Genomic DNA, 20,899 nt, shown 5'->3' on the forward strand with positions numbered 1-20,899 from the left:
TTCTTGTTGGCAGAGTTTGGATTTATTATGACAGCCTTAGACCCCCAAAATGGTTATACTTTTATCACAAAGCTCACAGGGAATCAAGTATTTTCAGAGATCAAGCAGAGACAGTATTGAGTGTGGGTGTTGTTAAGGGAAGATATGAATGATGCACAAAGGTAATTGATGTCTTCTAGGAGAAAGGATTAAAGGTCAGGTATTAACACATACTTGTTTTCTATCTTACTCCAGCAGAAGACCAGATGTAATCTCCCTAAAGAATAGCTTCCCAACATAGCCTGACAACGGTAGGATGGGAAGGAAGCAAGTTGCTCCCTGTGACACATAAATGAAAAACCATAAGGCAATGGACAATACTAAGTGCACTTCCACTTGTAATCCAACACAAAGGCCAAGGAAAAGTACATGCTAACTACCTGCCAAAAAGACTATTTTGGGGGAAAAGACACACAGACCAGAAACTCATCTCCTATAGTCTCCCAAAAATATAACACTTGAATTTTAAAATTTCTATTAGTTAACCTATGATGGGACAGTTTTAGAAGGGCCCTATGTGACATGAATTGATAAAAGGTCAATATATGCACAGTTTGAAAAGGACACAAAAACAATATTATTTAACAGTCTGCAACTTGTTTTCCTGTTTGCATTTATCACCAGAATGAAAAACTATGTTTCCTGGGCATTTTGTTTTTTTCCTTAATTTTTTCATTCTTTTGCTTTTTTTTTTTTTTTCCTGGGTATTTTGAATCTGACACATGAAAGGACAGGTAAGACACTCTTTCACAAGAGCCCGGGAACAAAGGAGACCAACTGGGGAACCTCCGTGGAGAGCTTGCAGCTCCTAGAGCATCAGCATCAGGTTACAGCTGGAACTGGGGGAGGGGATGAGGAAGAGGCACCCCTCCTACCAGGAGGGTGGGAGGATTCTGCCCTTTAGGAGCTCCCAATGTATTATGGGAAGGAAAAAGGCACTGACTCTTATCACTGGCTGGCCATCTGATCTTAAGAGTGTCATTTGTCAAACAAAAGGATACATCTCTTTAGGACTTAAGTGTGACAGCATTTTCCTAAGTATGTTCATATAAATGCTGTGCTGAATATTAAGTCGCTTCAGTCATGTCTGACTCTGTGACCCTATGGACTGTAGCCCGCCAGGCTCCTCTGTCCATGGGATTCTCCAGGCAAGAATACTGGAATGGGTTGCCATTAACAATGGTTAAGTAAGTTTGGAAAAACTTCCCTTCTCCACCTTTCAGCACCAGATTCACATTGCATTTAATACACTGAGGGCTCCTGAAGTCCTGCTGTAAAAGTCTTCTAAATCTGGCATTTCCCAAACTTATTTTCTGAACCAACATCTATTAAAGTCTGTATAACATGTTTTGGAAAATGATGGTCAATTCCACTATGGTCTACAGAAAATTGTCTGTAGAGAGACCATAACCTCCCTCCTCTACTGCCAAGTACTCAGTCTTTCAATGTCTTTGGGCTCAACCTAATACGCTGTCCCTTCATTTTTCAAGACCTTTATGCTATTTAAATGCTTACATCAAACTAAAACACGGTTGGATGAGATGACCTCTAAAATCAGAAATTTTAAGATCCTCTGAAAATTACTGCAAATATCCAATGAAGACTGAAACAGGATGCATATAATCCATGCTGTTATCATGACAGCACTAACATTTACTAAATGAGAGCTTCGAGATGAAATTTTATATCCTGCCATTCTGTACACTGTTTCAAGCTCAATACTACAAGTATTTCCTTGGCAACTTCCTTTCCCCTTGACTAAAGCAAATGGAGACAGTGTGGGTTGCAAGGTTCTTAGACCCATCCTAGAATTAAGAGAGTTAAGAGTTCAGTAGGGGTGCTTCATGCCAAATCTGCTATAGATACAGCAAAAGCTTTTCTATGTAGGTAAGTTATTATAAAATGCCAGGAAACAGTATGTATTGCCCATACCTAGCCATAAAAATACTTAACGCACTTTTTTTTTGGTGGCAATCTTAATCAAACCCACACCCCTGCATTGGAAGCATGGAGCCTTAACCACTGGACCGCCACGGAGGTCCCTGCATGTGTTTCAAATTCAGTCAGAGGACCAGCAGATTGCTGGCAGAGGCCTGAGGCAGAAGTATTCAAGCAGAAGGATGACAAGCAGAATTCGGATAAGAGAAACCTGAGAATAACCACAGAAGTCAACTATCCAACACTCAGACTTGTCTGGTCAAGTTCTAGTTTTCTCCAGCGAAGGACTGCTACATCATCTTTTTAGCTCTGCCGTGATCCTTCTTTAATATCACATATCTTTTTAAGCCTCATTTCCAAGCTAACAAAATATTATTCAAACAGTTCTAAGACACGCACTCAAATTAAGTTTTCCCAGTTGTCTAAATGCCCTACTCATTGTGGCTGAGAAGACAGAAATATTAACCACCTAATTAATCAGAAAGCAACTCAATTATTTTTCCTCTACTGTAGGCCTTAGTGTGAACTCTCAAGGTTTGGTCTAGTTCTACCTTAAGGGGCTTAAAGTGTCATCACTGGAAGGAGTTGTGGAATGGGTTGTGACACTCCACTGATGGTGTTTTCCCCTGTTTACTCTTTAGGGGTAGGCAAAGCCAGAATAAGACCAGAATACTTCAGCTCCAATGAGGAAACAGAGAAAATGAGATGAATGTTTCCATGTCACCATCTGAGACCTTCTAAAGAACTTGTTCAGTGTGAGAATTCCTGAAGGCTGACAGATGCTATCTAACAGAAGTAAAATAAAAGGTTCTTAAGGCTTACTTCAATATAAATTAGTTACCAGGAAACCAAGAACATTTTTTAATAAGTGCTAATATACTGTAACACTGGATTATAACACAAGTATAATTACTGTCAAAAATAAAGTTATGATCTAACAAAACATTCTCCTTATTCTAAGTATAAATAATTCTTGGGGGCCTAACTGGATTAAAATTGTTTGAATGGTCTGACCAGTACTCAGAAGAATCATCATAGCAGGTACACAAAGTAGAGAATAGAATTTTAATGGTATCAAAAACAGAACTTTTTGGCCAATTTAGTACTTGCAGGAATAAAGTTGCAAAATGTTACTCAGTAACTGACTTAGCTTCTAAATCAAGCTAGAATTACACATACTCTGTATATTACTTGAGTATATACAAGTACATTCCATGATAACATGCAGAGACATGGAAACAAGAAGAGTACTGTGAAATAAAAATCACCATGTTTATGAAATTATGAGTTCAAAACAAAACACCTGTCCAATAATCCAGAATATCTCATTTTGAAAAGGTGGTTTTGAATATTGCTCTTTTCAAGAATTCAAATAACTTCCATGTGGCTAAATTGGATTTTTTCCCTAACATGAAAAAGTGGAAGCTGATGTACTCCTATAGCTATGGGAGTATAATTTTCCTTTTACTGAATATCAAATTAAAAGGTTTGATAGGTTTTCACTCCCCTCAGGTGAAAGGGGCTCTTAACATTCTAGTGGTTAAAAATGAATCCCTTTAAGCTCTGAGGCATTTGAATGTCTTAAGACCCAAAAACTCATGTACCTTTAATGAAACAGTCATATGAGATGGAAGTTTAATTCTCCTGAAAACTAAACAGAGCTATGAAATAAACAGGGTATGAGAATGACCTTTGTTCACAGGAATCTCTAAATTTGAAAGACATTGCTTCAGCTTTGCTAAGATAGCATCAAAAGCCTTTTATAGCAAGAGTTTCTTAGTGAGTCACATATTTGGGCATGGAGACTAGGATCTTTTTAAGCACTAAGAAGTGCTTTATGTTGTGCAAATTCAATGAAAGGCCAACCAAGTAAAGTCTACGAGTAAGCCAAAGATTCTATATCTCATAAAGAAGGTGAGATGTATAACTGACCAACTTTGCTTCTAGTTTGACAATGATTTCTGTGAAGCTAAGATAAGTAATGGCAGCACCTTAAGTAGAACCCCAGTGGAAGCCCCTCAGAAGTGAGGGTTGACTGTGGCAGAAATGGTTACTGATCCCTTGTAAGTAACTCCTCCTTTGCCTGTGAGAACCCAAGAATGTATATGACCAGTAGGGTGAAGGACCAGTTTCAGTCATTTCTCCAAGTTATGAATTGCAACTTCTGTTATTATTATTATTTGCAAAATAAGAGGTCATGTGTGTTAGCCAACAAACAGCACATAAAAGAACATGGCCTGTCTTCAGTCTGAGTTCTCCTGGTTTGCTTTGTCATCTAATTCAAGGCACTTTATAGATTTTGGTGCCTTAGTGTGTTAACATGTAACATGAGAATAACACTCATTCACTTACTTCAAGGAGCTACTACATAGATTATTAAATCGCAAAGCACTTTGAGCTCCTCAGATGAAAAGCACTGTGGAAAAAATGACTGCTGAGGAAACTCTTTCAATGCCTCAGAATCCTGAACTATTGTGTCTATGATGCAACTACAATTCCTCCAAACACTTAAAAAATTTGTTAGGGCACTCTATCCCCTTTGTATGTGTTATTTGTTTGGCACATGGATGCTTATATATTTAATTAAAATAGTTATACTCCCTACTCCAAAGAAGTTGACTAGTTTTTCAACAAAGTTTACTAAATGTACCTATTCTGGAGTATTCTGTGTCAAGTAGAAAACTTTAGTTTTCTATGAGGTGCATGTGACATAATAAAAAGTTCACTTTCTTTTTCAAAATAATTGAACTAGTGTTATTTGTGTGAAACTACAAGTTTTTAATGGAAAAAATACTGAAATTATGCCACAGTGTCTATATATTCATCTGAAGAGTACAAAGATGGAGTTCTGAGAAAAAAGGGTCTTAACACTATGGAAAATAAATGTGGTTCTTAAATTGTTCAAAGAAATTTTTAAAAAATGTAATGTTTCATACATTGACATAAAGCAATTAGTCAGAGGTAATAAACTATACAGTAGTTCAAATGTTTCTCTCAGCATTAGGTTTTCTAAACAAGTTAAATTCAAAACATTTTAAACTCATGTTTCAAAGAAATTGTGGAAATGGAAGTTTTCATAGAAATCTAAAACAATGATATCACCTTGCGATCTTTACATAGACTATCCTGGACCTTGATCATTTTAGATTTATAACATACTTTGGTTAATACATTAGGCTCAACCCATTAATAAGCCTTTATATTTGGGAGAAATTAGATTGTGATTTATAATCTTGCAGGTCACCCAAATCTTCCTCATTTCCAGGTCTTCCTTGATTCTCTGCAGGGGGTTCTGTCAGACTCATAATTAAAATGATGAAAATTATAAATAACTTCTTTCAAACTGAACATTTGTTCTGCTTTTTTAAATAAAATAAAGTGCTTTCAAATTCTAATATTTCTTGCCCTAAACAAAACTGAAACATACTTAAACATGAAACTTTCATATTTTGACACACATATTTAACAAGAAAAAAATCAGTTTTGGGCCATTAATGTCCTTCAAGGGTTCAGACTGGATCTAAACTGGGTTTCACATTATTATCGTGCTCGTGTTTGTACATGAAGGTTAACAGGAAGAGGGCAACATCCAAGGATGACCAATAGGCAGTATGCGACGTGACAGCTGACCAATAGCGGCTCTCCACAAGGCCTTCTCTGAGTTCAAAGTCAATTCTGTGATCCAGTTCCACTAAAAAGAAGTCAAACAAATGAGTAAGTATCACAGTAAGATTCTTTCTACACAGACTTACTATATTGGAGAATAAAAATTTACCAAACACAAGTGACTCTCCTAATTATTATTACTATCTTTTAAAAAGTGACTTTCCACTCTCACCTTATGGGAAGAAAATACTCAAGAGCCTCAGTAGCTCAGGATTCTGTCTGGTGAACCCTCTCCTTTGTATGTTCAGGTCAGTATGGAATAATAAAGTAAGAAAAAAATCTCACTTGCTACCATACAGTATATTTGGAATAAAGAAACTGGCTTTCCTATTTATAATTTGTGCCTAACCTGAAAGATACGGCAAATAGTCTTCTTGCAGAATGATAGGTCAGCCTTACATGCAGTAATGTCAGCAGGAGTGCAACAGGGCACTCAAAGGCTCCTTCACAGGGGAGCCTCTTTACATCAACTGGCTCAGGGGAACATGTTGGAAGACAACATCTACTATAGTCCTACAGTGTTTTCCTCCCCGTTATGCTGAATTCCTCAAAGGGCCAGAACATACTCTAGTCTCGATCCTGTCAGCAGGGCCAAACATGTACCTGGGACATACACGTGCTCAAGAATCCACTGGCTGGGAAAGTGAAATTGGGAGGAACAGTGGTAACCCTTGAGAGGAAGGACTTCATTTAAACAGGGCTGTCCTCAAACAGTTCAGTAAATTAAGTTTTTTTAAAAACACACACACAAAGTCCTTGTAACACATGAGAAAAATCACCTTACCAAATCCAAGGCTATAAGACTGCAATTGGTTCATCTAACAAATCCTTAAGAGATAAAACACTTAGAAAAACAATAATCTCATCTTCAGGAATTCTTCAAAAACTGTCAATAAGCCACACAGTATGAAGGGTCTGTCTTAAAAATAAAAGTACCCAAATCACTACCATTCAGAAATCTGCTCTTTTGTTCAGCGTACTAGCAGGTATAAAAAGTAAAAACTGGCAAAAATTAAGGAGGTTGGAGAAAAAGTTGGGTTTTGCTTTACTTGTGAAGTTTGGAAATCGCATAAAGCAAATCACATCATTTTAGAGCAAGATTTCATATAAACGTTTAGCTAATGTATATTTTAAACAATACCATTTGGTGATTTATAGTTATTTTTCTACTCAATTGTGCTTTTCTGACAAAGAATGTCCATGGGTCTTATCTAAAAATTTTTAGATAAGATTTATTTACACTTAAACAGTATAAATACCCAATCAGGTTATAAAGCACTATGAAATATATTGACATAGACCTTTTACAAAACTGCTATTTTTCTCATTTAAATTATAAGCTAGTCCATTAGAAGTCAGAAATAGTTGAAATCCACATGTTGAACTGTGGGGTAGGAATGTCTTAATCTTTTATCTTTCGTATTTCATGGGACATCTGTGTTAAAATTCGTAGGTACATTCTGGCACAACAGACAAGAAGATGAAAAGAAGAAATGAATTCTCAAACATGGTGAAGAGGAGTCCAGGTGAAGTCAGTTATGAAGAAAAAAAAGGAGAAATAAGAGGAAAAATGAAGAGATGGGAAATACACACTAAAATTGGTGAAGCCCATACCATGTTATTTCTAAGAATTCCTTTTAAAGGCCACTGTAGAATGCTTTCCTAGTCCAACAGTCTCAAACAACTGTCATTCTAAAGTTAAAGGGAGATTTCTCCTGTTATAACCAGTGTTACTTGGCTCCACTTTGATTTTATGCCCCCGAAATGTATTCTTAATGTGCTATCACTGTGCAACACTGCCTTTCATATACTACAAACTCAAATGACAAATTTAATGCCCCATTATGTGTCCCTGTCCTTATCAACTAGAGGATCTTTAATAACTGTCATTAACTAGATTGGCCTACCCTATTCCCTCCCTATTTATCTGTAGGTAGTCCCCATCAAAGTGGAAATTAGGTAACCAGCTTGTACTTGATGAACCTGTTTTACAGTCTCTCATCTTCCTTAAAAGGTTTACCCCAGGCAGTCTGGTTTGCAGCTGACACCATATTTGTGTTGGTTTTACAGGTGGGTGGATGGATGGATGTAGGTGGGCCAATGTCTCATCTTTTTTATGTAGATCACAGAATTCCCAATGGTGTGAGGTCACTACATGGTAGCACTATTCTACGTGTGCTGTGAGATGTGCTCTTGGCCGAAGTCGGCCCAAATCTACATGGAGTTGCCTTGGACCTGCCTTCTCATTATTATTGTATCAAGAAGGGGTGGCACTAGACAGGTTAGTAGTTTTTTCCTAGTTTCTTTCACTGAATTAGGTCAAGAAAGAGGAGAACATAGAATCACTTAATCCTTTTCTCTGGAGTGCCTACGAGTTAATATGCCTGTACCTACAAAAAGAGAATTTAAGATAACTCCAATACTTTGGCCACCTGATGCAAAGAGCTGACTCATCTGAAAAGACCCTGATGCTGGGAAAGATTGAGGGCAGGAAGAAAAGGGATGACAGAGGATAAGATGGTTGGATGGCATCACCGACTCAATGGACATGGGTTTGGGTAGACTCTGGGAGCTGGTGATGGACAGGGAGGCCTGGTGTGCTGCGGTTCATGCGGTCACAAAGAATCAGATACAATTGAGCAACTGAACTGAACTGAAAGTTGAGGAGAGGTAAAAATGAAAAAAAAAATTTTTTTTGCTGGCTTTAACAATCATCAATAATTTGCTTTCACTGTTTTAAAACATGGGTTGAAGGAAATGGCAACCCACTCCAGTATTCTTGCCTGGAAGATCCCATGGACAGAGGAACCTGGTAGGCTACAGTCCATGGGGTCACAAAGAGTTGGAGACGACTGAGCAACTTCGCTTTCACTTTTTCTTTTTGGGGGAGTCATGCATATGGGCACATTTCCCTCCTTATTCCCCAAGCAAATGTCTGCCATCTACCCAGGGTGAAGGCAGAGATTCCTCAGCACTCTGCTTTCAGTAGAGTGTTCTTTTGTGCACAGGGCTTGTCAACCTGGATATGGTGTTAAAAAGCAAAATACATGAATAGAAAGTAACCATTTTAGTATTATAATGTGTACCAATTGGACAGGTTTCTTCTATTTAAAGGGAGTGTCTTAACACGCTAGAGAGAAATTTTCAAAAACTTAATGAATCTTAAAAAATTACCTATTTATAAATAGCAATTATGATCATAATTGCATGATTCTAGGCTCTAGGTACATACTAAGAAAACCACTTAAAGTACTAGTAAAGGAAACTGGATTTCCAAATGACTGATGAAAGAGTCATTTGCAATATATGTTCAGAGTTCTTGATAAATTATATCTTATTTTTCCTCTGTCTCAGAGCAACCATATATTTTATGTAGTTAGATGTTTGATATCCAAGGAGTATTTACATTTTGTGACTTATCATAGCTCCAAATATATTTAAAAACATTCTTCAAACATCCTTTATTTAAAAAAAGTAGCAAAAACTCCATAATGAACTTTATAATTAGTTGCCATTTTCTGACCCCCAAACTTCCCAACACTACTCTGAAAGACATTCAGACACCTATAGCATTTGACAACAGATGGGCTATCTGGGGAAACACAGGCTCATAAGAATACAAAGGAACTCCTGGGGATGGCCAGATCTGCTGGATCCTCTACCATCTGGATGGAGAAACGCTCCTCAGCATATTCAGAACTCGTCCCTTCTACTCACCTTGGTTCTTCTCAGAACTAACTTCTAGATCTCTACATAACCTGTGCTTCCCATCTCTGTGTTTTTGCTTGTGCTGTGCTGTTTCTTCTCTCTGAAATGTCTCTTCATCTCTGCTTATTTAAGTTGTACTTCCACAAAACCTTTTTTTTATTTCTCCAGGTGAAAACAGTTTTCTCTCTCCTTAGAATCTGTCATAAGGTTCATCAAATTCTACCATATATTATATTATTTCTGTAGCTATCCACCTTCCCTACAAGAATATATGCCCTCTAAAATATACTTAAGTTTCCACATCAGCATTTAACTTCTTTATGGGCAGCATTGAAATGGGTTCATCTTGGTGTCTCTTCTAGTGACTATCTACTTGCCTCATGGGAGAAGAGAAAATAGAAGCCATATACATATTACCATCTGAATCAATGTGGTGCAGTTATGACGAGTGGTCTAACTGCTTAGGTAGTTGGGATGGCTTTAAGGCAGTGGATAAAAGGACTACTTGAATGTAGGACAAACAGATGAATGGATTAATTTTCCTTTCTCTAAATATTCAAAAAGCACACATCAGTTATTTCTTTATGGAAGTGACTATTATATGAGTAGGGACTAGAGACAGCACTTATAAAAATCATTTCTTGAGAGGAGTTCACTGAATTAGATCAACACAAACTGCTGTCACAGAGTCAAAAGCCCAAATCAGCTTGTTATGCTGACACACTGTTTTGGAATCTATATCTAGTGAAGATTTTTTTTTTTGAAAGAAAAAATGCATGAAAATTAGCAATTATAAACATAGAAATTGCAAAATTAGATACAGTTTGAAAATCCAAGGAGAAACCTGTAACTTACTTTTTTTGTTAAAGACAAATCCATTATTTTTAAAAAAAGGAAAGAGAAAGATATAGAAAAAAGGAATGAGAAGTTAATGATAAAAATAATTTTAAACTGCTAAGATTAATCTTTACTAATACATTTTGAATCTGCTGAAAATCAGGAAACTGAAAATATCTCTTGTAGCCAATAATAAGTTTTTTTCAAAGCAAGCCTATACCTCTAAAGACTATTAAATATTTGTGTTGAAACCAGGTATCATCTGTGGCATACTAACAGCCCTAGGGGTAGTGTTATTAATATCTGAAATAACTAGGAATGATTAAACTCTTTATACTTTGAAATCCTTTTATATTTAAATATATTACATGAAAAGAACAGTGAAGCTCTCTGAAGGCTGGAGGGCAATAGAGAAGAAAGAAAATGGCCTAATGCTTTTTTTCTATCTCTAAACAGTTCCTTCTTTGGAGAAGCATATAGGAGTATGATATATTTTAGCACACTAAGTAACTAATGAATAGTCAGGTTTCAGGACCACTACCATTTAAGATTAGGAAATACAGGAAGAGAATACATTTAAAATAGTCTGTTAATGGCAACATTAAAGCTGCTCTCATAGAAAAACTGATCAAGTTTTCAGTGAGCAGAAGAAATCTAAGTAGACAGTTTTCATAGCGTTCTGAATGCTATTCCTGACATATACCATACCGAGGGTATTATCTTTATTCTGTATTACATTTTCCGGAAAAAGAAGTTGTGGGAGGTTAAAGAACGATTCTTGAAGTCTGAAATCTGTGAAAAAAAAAAAAAACACAAAACACAAGATGCTGTAAAGTGTTGGCTGATGGTGACAAATGGCCTTCAGTGATGCAGTGGCCAAAAGTTAGAACAATACTCCCAAATAAGCTGATTAAACCTAGCAAACAAAAAGAAGTACACAATTAGGTTTCTGTGAAGAGCTCTATCATGGAAAATGTAAGCATAATTAACTTCAAAATACAATGTCATAATCTGTTAACACTCAAACATCCCCCAAATTTATAGTTCACTTAAGTTCTAACCTAGAGGCAAAACAGTGCTAAAAGGAACAAATTCTTTTCATGATATGATACAAACACAAGGCAGTACAGGAAAAGAAAGAGTAAAACCACCAGAAAAAAGAAATGAACAGCAGCTATATAAGTTGCTTCAACTTGATGTCAACGAAGTAGTTTCAATTGACAACACTAACTCTTCAGAGAGAGAAACACTGATTGATCACGAATTCAGTCTGTGTCCATCTTACCCTCAAAAAGCAGGAGAATCAAAGTCAGTAGCCTTAGAATGAAGGTTATCGAGAAGAACTGAGGCAATCAATGTGAGCAAGAAGGAAGGAAGCCAGAATCACCTAACCACAGTGATCAAATTTCAGAAAGAAGATTTAAGGAAGAAAGGTTTTATGATTTGCAAGATACAGCCAAAATAGCAATTATGATTTAAGAAATTTATCTAAATCAGGATTACAGAGAAGAGTATATTACTGGAGCAAGTCAAAGGTACATATAGAGGATTTGATTTAAAAGGCATAATTCTACTACAGCAGTTGTCCAATGTTAAAAGTTTTGGACTTTAAAAATCTATATCTAAAGATGAAAACACGAAACTAAGAAATCATGTTAGCTCAGTTAGCTGAGTCTATAGTTGGTAAGTAATTTGCCATTAGAACCAACAAAGAATTTATATGCAAGAATGACAGAAAACGTATTTTGTTAAAATATTATAATGCAATAAAACTAAGCATTTCTACCTTCACATGTCCTGGAAGAAGAAATGTTTCTTCTTTATTATCATTATCACTTTGAAATTTCTAAGTTAAATAGCAAAAACACTAAAAGACAGTTTTTTCCCTCAGATCCTATAGAATTCTGTAGGGGCTCAAATTCTACCCTGCTCTTCTTGTTCGTTTATTCACCCTAACGTTTACTAGCATCATTGCTGTGCATTAACATTACAAGGAATTGTGGCTTTTTACCGGCCATCTTACCAAATTTTTTGAAGTTATTTTTCTTCAGACGTTTATAGTTTTCTTTTGACATCTGCATGTTGCAACAAAATTTTACATTTTCACAATCTCATTTCTGTTATTAAGCAATAAATGTAGAGTAACTCATAAAAAATATGAATTTTGTACAAATATCAAAATCTAAAATGAATTTTCTAGGCAGTGTTCAAAAGGCTTGAAATTATAAAATTTCTAGTACTCAGTCAGGCATAGGATTAAGTTTAAAAAATGGAATTGGTCCAAATAGGAATGTCCAACTCAGCAATGGCTAGGATAATTCATCGTGGAGTGGGGCTGACTATGGAGAAAGACCCTGCCTCTAGGACTGTCACATCTCAACTTCCTTTTTAATTTTTTATGAACGGCAATGAATGCTGGTCATTTTAAAATTTAGAGCAGCAGACACAGTAAGAAAACAGAGCTAAGCATCTGAATAAACATTTTTAGAGAAAAAAAATAAAACTTTCTTCTGCTATAGTTACAGAAAGGAAATAACTAGTTTCAGAATCTATATTTCCTTAAGTAAGTCAATGGAAACTAGGACCTGACTTACTAGTTTTATTGCACTGGATATTTATAAATAAACTTTTAAGTTTAGACCCTCAGAAGTAAATATACACTAAGAGTTTTAGTGTTTCACAACTATTAAGATTTTAGACCTTATAAATTCACTGGAAAAAATTAATAAAGCATCATTCTATTGCCAAGTCCAGAATAATTATCCATTCTTTCACTCATTTCTTGAGTTTTACACAAGGCAGCAGGGACAGGATGGGAAGCCATAGAGTGGATCCAATACAATTAAAGTTCTGAAGGTTTTATAATTAGGTTGATGAAGGGAGCTATGGGATTAGCACCAGGATGGCTTTGGCAGAGCATTTTTAAAACGGTATCAAGAGTAGATACAGCATAGATCTGCAGTAACTAAATGAATTTTTAAGGCTGAGAAGACCATGTTTAAAAACAAAAACAAAAAAACTACTTTAAAAAAATCAGGGGTGCTTACCACAAAGAGATTTGTTTTATGCTTGATGTATAAGATCTCTGTGCGACAAGGCACTTATTAATGTTCTTAACTTACTTCACCCATGCAGAGAGTAAAACTGCATTTACCTGGGAATTATTCCTGAAAATGTAAGTAGAGGAAAAGCATTTTTTTTCTTTAAAAGCTAGGGCATACTTTAGATTACAGAGTGGACTGCTAGTGTTAATATCTTAATGTTCTTTGTCTTCCTCCAGTTTTAAAAAGGACACAGTATAAACCTGGAAAGAAGAGTATGAACTAACATGCAGAGTCAAGAAAGCCAGAACTGCTGTGTGGAAGGGTCTGCGTTGCCACGGTGGTCATGAGCGGTGAGGCAACTGGCTTCTTCTCGTCTTCTATGGAGTCCCTTGATGTCTCAGATGGCTGTGATGCAGATGAACGTCCAAATCTTGAGAACAACATTCCTCCAAGTCCCTTTCCAATGCTTGCAGCCCCTGCATTTCACAAAACAGGCCAGTCATTCTGCTGAATTACACCACATACTAGGCTAAAGAGCACCACCCGTAATTACAGTCAGTTGGCAGAAAGACTAAGCCCTAGTCATGTTTTTCCAGGGTGGAAACAAAAAAAAAAATTGCAATTTATATTGTAGGTTTCTAAATAAAAATGGTGTTGAACAGAATGAGAGTTGTACAAACTTCAGGAATACAGCCTACAAAGAAAAAAAGATTCTATTTTATTCAAGTGATTTTTATTTTTTAAAGTATTCTGTAAGATTAAAAATGTTAATAAAAAGAACCATGCCATTCACATGGGCATATATTTACTATTGATATGCCTACTCCTGAAGTAAAGTGGATCTGTTATAAAAAGCTGTGAATAAACAATCTCTATGATGAATCTCTATGATGAATATCAATGAATCCAGCAGATAGCGCCTGTTTACAGTGCCATCTTGTGGCATTTTATATTAAGGCAACTTGTAACCAAAAGCAAAGGACAAATTAAGAGGCGCACAATTGAGCCGCAGCGCCACACCAAACATTGTGGCTGGAACTAGAGACCACGCAAAGGGAAATTCAATATCCCTGCTGCTCTCAAGGACACGATTTGACTTTGTGGACACGGATCAGAGAATGGGTTGGCCAGGGCACCCTTAGTACTCAAGCACCCCCTCATTTCACAGATGAGGGAGATGAGCATTAAAAACTACATGACTTCTCCAGATTTCACAGCAAGTGATGGGGCCAAGGTTTTTAAAATGAGGGACTTGAGGCCTCCAGCTTTTTTTTGTGTGTGTGCATCCAGGTATCTTATATTCTCTAACTACAGGATCTGATCTAACTAGAGAATTTAGAGCTTTTGTCTTCAAATATAAGTGAGAGTAGTTAACTTAAACATTAACTCTCAGATGTTTTGTAATATATATTTTCAGGTACCTAAAATTTAATGACTATATAAAAGTGCTTAAGTTCATTGATGAAGAATACTGAAGAGAAATTACCTAATATGCTTGCTTTGCCTATATTTGTTATAGATTCCCCATAGTGTCGGCGAGACAAGACTGGCGAAGTCACAGGGCTTGGTATTGTTGAGATGCCTTCATTCTCTGAAACTGAGGTAGGATCTTTTGCTGGGTGAAGAAAGCTTGGCTTCATATACTCGTAAGGTAGAGGATTGGATGTATTATACCAGTGGATCTGCACAGGTGAGATGTTGCTGTAGTGTTTCAGTATTAACGGTTCTAATCTATAAGCCTTGATGTAAAAAAATTCAAAGAAACAAAACATTAAGGCACAATGCTTAGGTTTTAGTAAACTGTTCATTCTTATTCGACTGTGTGCTCAGAGGACCTTAGGAAATGATTCAAAACCTGACATTCCTAACATGTATTCCTATTTCTTCACTGTTAATAATATGCAGTTTGTCTAATTATATATCCTTAATGATGAGACTATAAAAAAATTAGTTAATCTAGGCTAATAATGCCCTTTAATTAGTTTTTCAGTAATGTCAGTTGCTCAGTTGTGTCCTACTCTTTGCGACCCCATGGGCTGTAGCCTGCAAGTCTCCTCTGTCCATGGGATTCTCCAGGCAAGAATATTGGGAGTGGGTTGCCATTCCCTTCTCCAGGGGATCTTCCCAACCCAGGGATCAAACCCTGGTCTCCTGCCTACGGGCAGGAGCTACAAGGGAAGACCTTGTAGCTACAGGGAAGTTTGAACTACAGGGAAGACCTTGTTTTTCAGAGGAATATTCATTTTTATTATGTTCTGATAACATCTAGCAATTAGATTAATATTAGTCTCATGAACAAAACTGAAGCAGTAAACAGTAACTTGGAACACAGTAAATAAGGTCAATTTTTAACATCTAAGCTCTCAGGTAACCCTATTTTCAAGCAGATTAATATAGTGCATGAGATGATGATATAAGACCGTTTGTCTAAGGTGAAATAGGGATGATATAGCAGAAAAGGCAATGGACTTGGCATACAATTCCCTGCATTCATATTCTGGCCTCTGTCACTTATTAACTATACGACACTCACCAAGTCACAAAGTTTCAGAGCCTCAGTTTCCTAAGCTGTAGAAAAGAAATAATACTTCCTAATTTCTACTACCTCAGAAGGATGTTGGGAAGAATAGATAAGTTTAGAAAAACTGCCTAGCACAGTTCTGATCTATTAAAAAAAAAATCACAGAAAAACTGTAAAATGAATAATAAAAAATAATTTGTAATGATGAGTTTGTAATCCTCCATAATACAGCTGACCCTTAAACAACACAGGAGTGAACTGCATGGGTCCACCTATATGTGTGTGTTTTTTTTCCAGAAATAGATATTAAAGCACTACATGGTCTGTAATTGGTTGGATCTGTGGATATGGAACTGTAGATATGGAGAGGTGACTATAAAATTACACCCCAATTCTTGACTGAGCACAAGGTTGGTACCCCAACCCCAGAGCTGTTCAAGGGTCAACTGTATAACAAAGTTTAAGATTATACAAAATATAGCTCACAGTTCACCTACAATCTTAAGCTCACTTTTAAGTTACAGGAAAATCAGTAAAATGAATGGATATAACAATATACTTAAGGTCTAACTAGCTGCTTTGCACATGTTTTACTTAATCCTGACAACTCTGAGGTAAAATATTATCATCTGCATCATATAGACAAAAAATAGATAGTCTTAGAAGTGACCTGGCCAAGACTGTATAGTCATGTATTTGAATTTAATACTAGATTCCATTTCAGTGAAATTTATTTGTTAAATATAGTAGTTTTGATTTTTTTTAAATACGGGAAATTTTCTAAAATTCTAGTGTTTAGTCAATGTTATATTTATTTGGTACTAGCCAAAGATCTTTTAAAAGACTTTACAGAGTCATATAAAGCTGTTTTTCAGAAAATAAATGCTATTTAAAATAGTTTGCCTTAAATTTAGTTATATTTAATACTTGTCCCCAATATGATTTAATGAAGAATTTATCTCATCCAAAAATCTTATTTCACATTAAACTGTTCACCTGGATGCAAAATCCTTATTTACATTAGAAAAGTTTATTTTTATTTACAAAAATTTTAATTTATTTACAGTATAAAAATTTATTTACAAACATAACAGAGAACGCAAAAATCCAAAATGTTGTAATTCTACCAGGCTAAAATAAATTCTTCCACTTTTCCATGTTTAATACACAGTATTTAAATATTCTCACTTTTAAGAGGATCTACCAAACACATTTCAATGTTGCAACATGCTTTAGAGAACAAAGTATTTAAAGTGGGATTTTTAAATTTTATGGCTACTACATTATTGGAATCACAACTGGTTAAGGTTTGAAAGTTCAGACGACTCCTGTCCTTTGGATAAACTGGATCCATTAATTGGATGGTATTTTTACATTATGCTTTCATTCTACAAATACAACATAAACAGAACATCTTTAAGGTATTTTACTTCCTAATCCCTAAACTAACCAAAGAAAAATATTTAAAAAATACGAACTTATCAAGTGTAATAGATAAAGCATACCTTGGAGATACTGCACACGTTTGCTTCCAGATCACTGCAATTAAGTGAATCACACAATTTTTTTGGTTTCCCAATGCATATAAAAGTTAAGTTTCCACTATACTTAAAAGTCTATGCTACAGCATTATGTCTAAATAGCAAAATATACACCTTAATTAAAAAATAATGCTGTTGGAAAAATGGCATCAGTAGACTTACTCAATGCAGGGTTGCCACAAAATTTGTTTGTAAAAAATAAAAAAACAAACTGCATTATCTGTGAAGTAAAATAAAATAAGACATGTCTGTAAATGAATACTTTCTCATCAATTCAGCAGTACCTTGCAAGATTACTTACAGATTCTCTTAGGAAAAATTTAATATTGAGACACAGATATCCATATTTACAACTCACCACTGGATCTGTTGGATGAAAAATGTTTAGTAATCGGTTACAAATCTCTCTGGGCAAAATATGGTCTTGACTTCCAGTGTTTCCTGGGCGGATGCCACGCAATGCCAAAAAAACTGCTAGTGGGGATCCCATACAGAAGAAATTTTCAACCTACAATGATAAAGTCACCCTAAATTTAAAAATGGTGAACTGTTTTTCAAAGAATTTGGACACAATGTAATATATGGTAAAATACAAATAGTAAAATTATCTCCAGATATATATCATTTTAAATGAGTTCTGTCTAGATTGTATTTGCATTGCTTGTTAAATATATAACAACCACTAATTATTTTAAACTATCCAGGAGCAGCTTCAGAATCTTTAAATCTAACAGAAAATGAAGAATGAGAATAAGGAGAAGGAAAACTTACTAAGCTACTGTTTTGTGTAAAGTAATATTAGGTATTCTGAAACATATATAGACCAATAAGGCTGAGCTTCTGCACCCAAGAGTTTACAATCCTGTGGAGGAGACTAAAATAGTGCACAATAGAGGGAAAGCGTGCTGCAGGTGAGTAGATTAAGGATGTACACTGGCCGTAAGAGATGAAGAGGATTTCCAAAGTTGGGGTTGGGATACACTGGGGGCTGGAAAGATATTCTATACTGATAGAACCACATGAACTAAAGCAGAGGCAGGAAAGAACCTGGCTTAATTTAGAGAAGGGCAACAATCTGATAAGGTTGAAGACTGGCTATGGGGAAAACATAACTGGAATGAGAAATGTACAGAATCTTGACTGTTTGACTAAGAAAACAGAGCATAATTTATTTTATAGTGAAAGAGAACAGGATTTGACCCACGTTTTAGGAGGTTAGTAAATCTGGTAGTAGCTTGTGAATGAACTGAAAAATTAAGAGGCGAGTAGACTTTGGAGACAAGTTAGGAAACTACTGAAAGAGGTTAGGCAGAAGATAATCTGTACCTAGGAGGACAAGTTGTTCCATTCAAAATGGAAATTTGAGAGATTAAGATAGAATCAACATGAATATTTGAATGGAGACAGGGATAAAGAAGGAGTCAGAGGAGATTTGTAAGATTTGGGTCTGATTGACCGGGAAGATATTAATTAACCTACGAACTGTAACAGGAAACTCTAAGTAAACCATGTTTTTGTTCATAATTAGTTTGAGGTATCTGTAACATACCTAACAGGTAACCGAGAATTTCGGATAGGAGATACAGAATTGAATATGTCATCATCCAAGTCTATGTGTCACCATCATAGAAGTGATGAACACTGAGAGAATGGATAAAACTGCTTAGGAATCACATAGAATAAAGTGGCTTTAGATAGAACTTAAGGAACATCCGTACCTCATGAGTAGGTGGAGATAAAACTACAGAAGAGAGGGTTAAAGGAGAAAGAGAACCAGGATAATGCAGCAGCATGGAAGTCAAGGGAGGACAGCGCTTCAAGAAAAACAGGGCCGTCATTAGTACTGGATTACATACAGAACATGATAGCTTTCCCTCCTAAACCCACTTTACCTCTTGCATATGTTCCATATCTTGATTCAAGATCTCACAAATTAATTCCTCCCTCTTATCTCCAACATTTAAGAAGTCACTCCAACAGATTCTAACATTTCACTTCATCTCTTCTCCTCTGGACTATACTGTAACAGTGTCCCTGCCTCCAATCTTACACACCTTTAATCTCTTCCCATGCCCCTGGAGATTTTTTTCCCAAGTGAAAAAATATATATGAATGAATACATAGTTTGAAATGGTAGCTTTAAGCTAAATAAACTTTAAGAAAGTTTTTGTTTTTAAATAATGGAGTAACTTAAAGATGTTTGAAGGCTGAAGAACTGTATTAAGAAAAATTAAAAATATAAGAAAAAGCATCTAGAATAATAGTGACAGGGATGAAAGCACCAATTCTGAAAAGATTCCTCTCATTTCTTCTTCTATAAAGTGAGAAAAGAATAAAAGATAAAGATACAAAAATAGTTAAGATAGAAGAGAAAGCTCTGTAAATCCTTTCTGCTTGATATACACATGCATGTGTGTACACACACGTACACCCCAGAAAAATGGTTTATACATTGGTCAGGCACTTCATAAATGTTTGTTAAATCATTAAACCCATGGATTAAACGACTTTTCTTCGTTTATGATTGATTTGCAGCTTGGTTGACAAACACAAAGGAATTACTTATCTCTCCAGTAAGAGTAATGATTGCTTTAGTGTTATCTACAGCTGTCAAAGAATTTTATGGGTGAAGAAATGCTTTAGATATTTAGTCTAAGTACTCTGGAATTCAGAGATGTTAAGTAATTTGGCTAATATTACATAACTAGTTAGTGGCAAAGCCTCATGATCACAATCAAAGTTTTCTACTCTTCAGACCAATGTTTGTTAATATTTTTTTGCTCTTTTTAAAGTTCAGTGGTCACATGTGACAAATCTAATACTTTATTCTGAAAGTAAAGTCATCTGCCAGGTAACAGGCATATAAGACTTCTGTTTCTTTTAGAACTCTGGAGTTCTAAATAAATTTGCCAATGCATTGTATATTCCTTTTTGTGTGTGTATGCTAAGTCATTTGTGTCTGACTCTTTGCAACCCCATGGACTATAGCCTGCCAGGCTGTCCTGTCCATGGGATTCTTCAGGCATGAATAATGGAGTGGATGACCACTTCGTTCTCCAGGGGATTTTCCTGACCCAGATATCAAACCAGCATCTCTTACATCTCCTGCATTGGCAGGTGGGTTCTTTACCACTTTTCCACCTAGGAATTTTAAATTTCAGTTATCTATATATTTTTCTCTGTAAGTAATTATATAATTAAAAATTCACATTATTAGACCACATGACCATGTATTAGAAAGATATACCAACTATAGGGTGCCAACTTGAAAAAACATGCAACAGTAAAGTTGTGAGTTAAGTTTTATTTGGGGCAATATGAGGACTGCATCCTGGGAGACAGCACCTCAGGCAGCTTTGAGAAACTGTTGCAAAGATGCAGGGGGGAAGGTCAGTATGTATGTGATTTTGGTGAAGAAGGAATACATGCAGTCAAGCACATATTTTTTCAGAAGGTTTCTGCTAGTCACGAGGAATAGTCATCACTATGAAGGATCTTAGTGCTTTTAAAGACATGAGGAGATACAAGAATTGTGCTCATAAAACTGGCTCTGGAAATTACCTAGCCATCTGAAGACCTGTCCTGCTAGTCTTTCCAACCAGCCG

At 35.8% G+C, this 20,899-nt stretch overlaps 1 protein-coding gene across 7 annotated transcripts in view; it reads right to left on the minus strand.

Moving 5' to 3' along the window:
* The window catches only part of DDHD1 (DDHD domain containing 1), a 70,504-nt gene continuing 49,605 nt past the window's right edge, over positions 1-20,899 (minus strand). For 4 of the 7 annotated variants that reach the window (XM_020912854.2, XM_070469372.1, XM_070469370.1 and 1 more), the window contains 5 exons: positions 17,653-17,802; positions 14,719-14,971; positions 13,517-13,708; positions 10,897-10,980; positions 1-5,668 (listed from right to left, as the gene is read on the minus strand). In XM_020912854.2, the coding sequence (XP_020768513.2) occupies positions 5,487-5,668; positions 10,897-10,980; positions 13,517-13,708; positions 14,719-14,971; positions 17,653-17,802 (861 nt within the window). In that variant the 3' untranslated portion in view covers positions 1-5,486. The remainder of the gene's footprint in view (positions 5,669-10,896; positions 10,981-13,516; positions 13,709-14,718; positions 14,972-17,652; positions 17,803-20,899) is intronic. The other 3 variants (XM_070469373.1, XM_070469371.1, XM_020912858.2) reach the window with 1 other exon arrangement.

Source organism: Odocoileus virginianus, chromosome 6 (genome assembly GCF_023699985.2).
Source record: "Odocoileus virginianus isolate 20LAN1187 ecotype Illinois chromosome 6, Ovbor_1.2, whole genome shotgun sequence".
In the NCBI taxonomy this organism is placed as follows: Eukaryota; Metazoa; Chordata; class Mammalia; order Artiodactyla; family Cervidae; genus Odocoileus; species Odocoileus virginianus.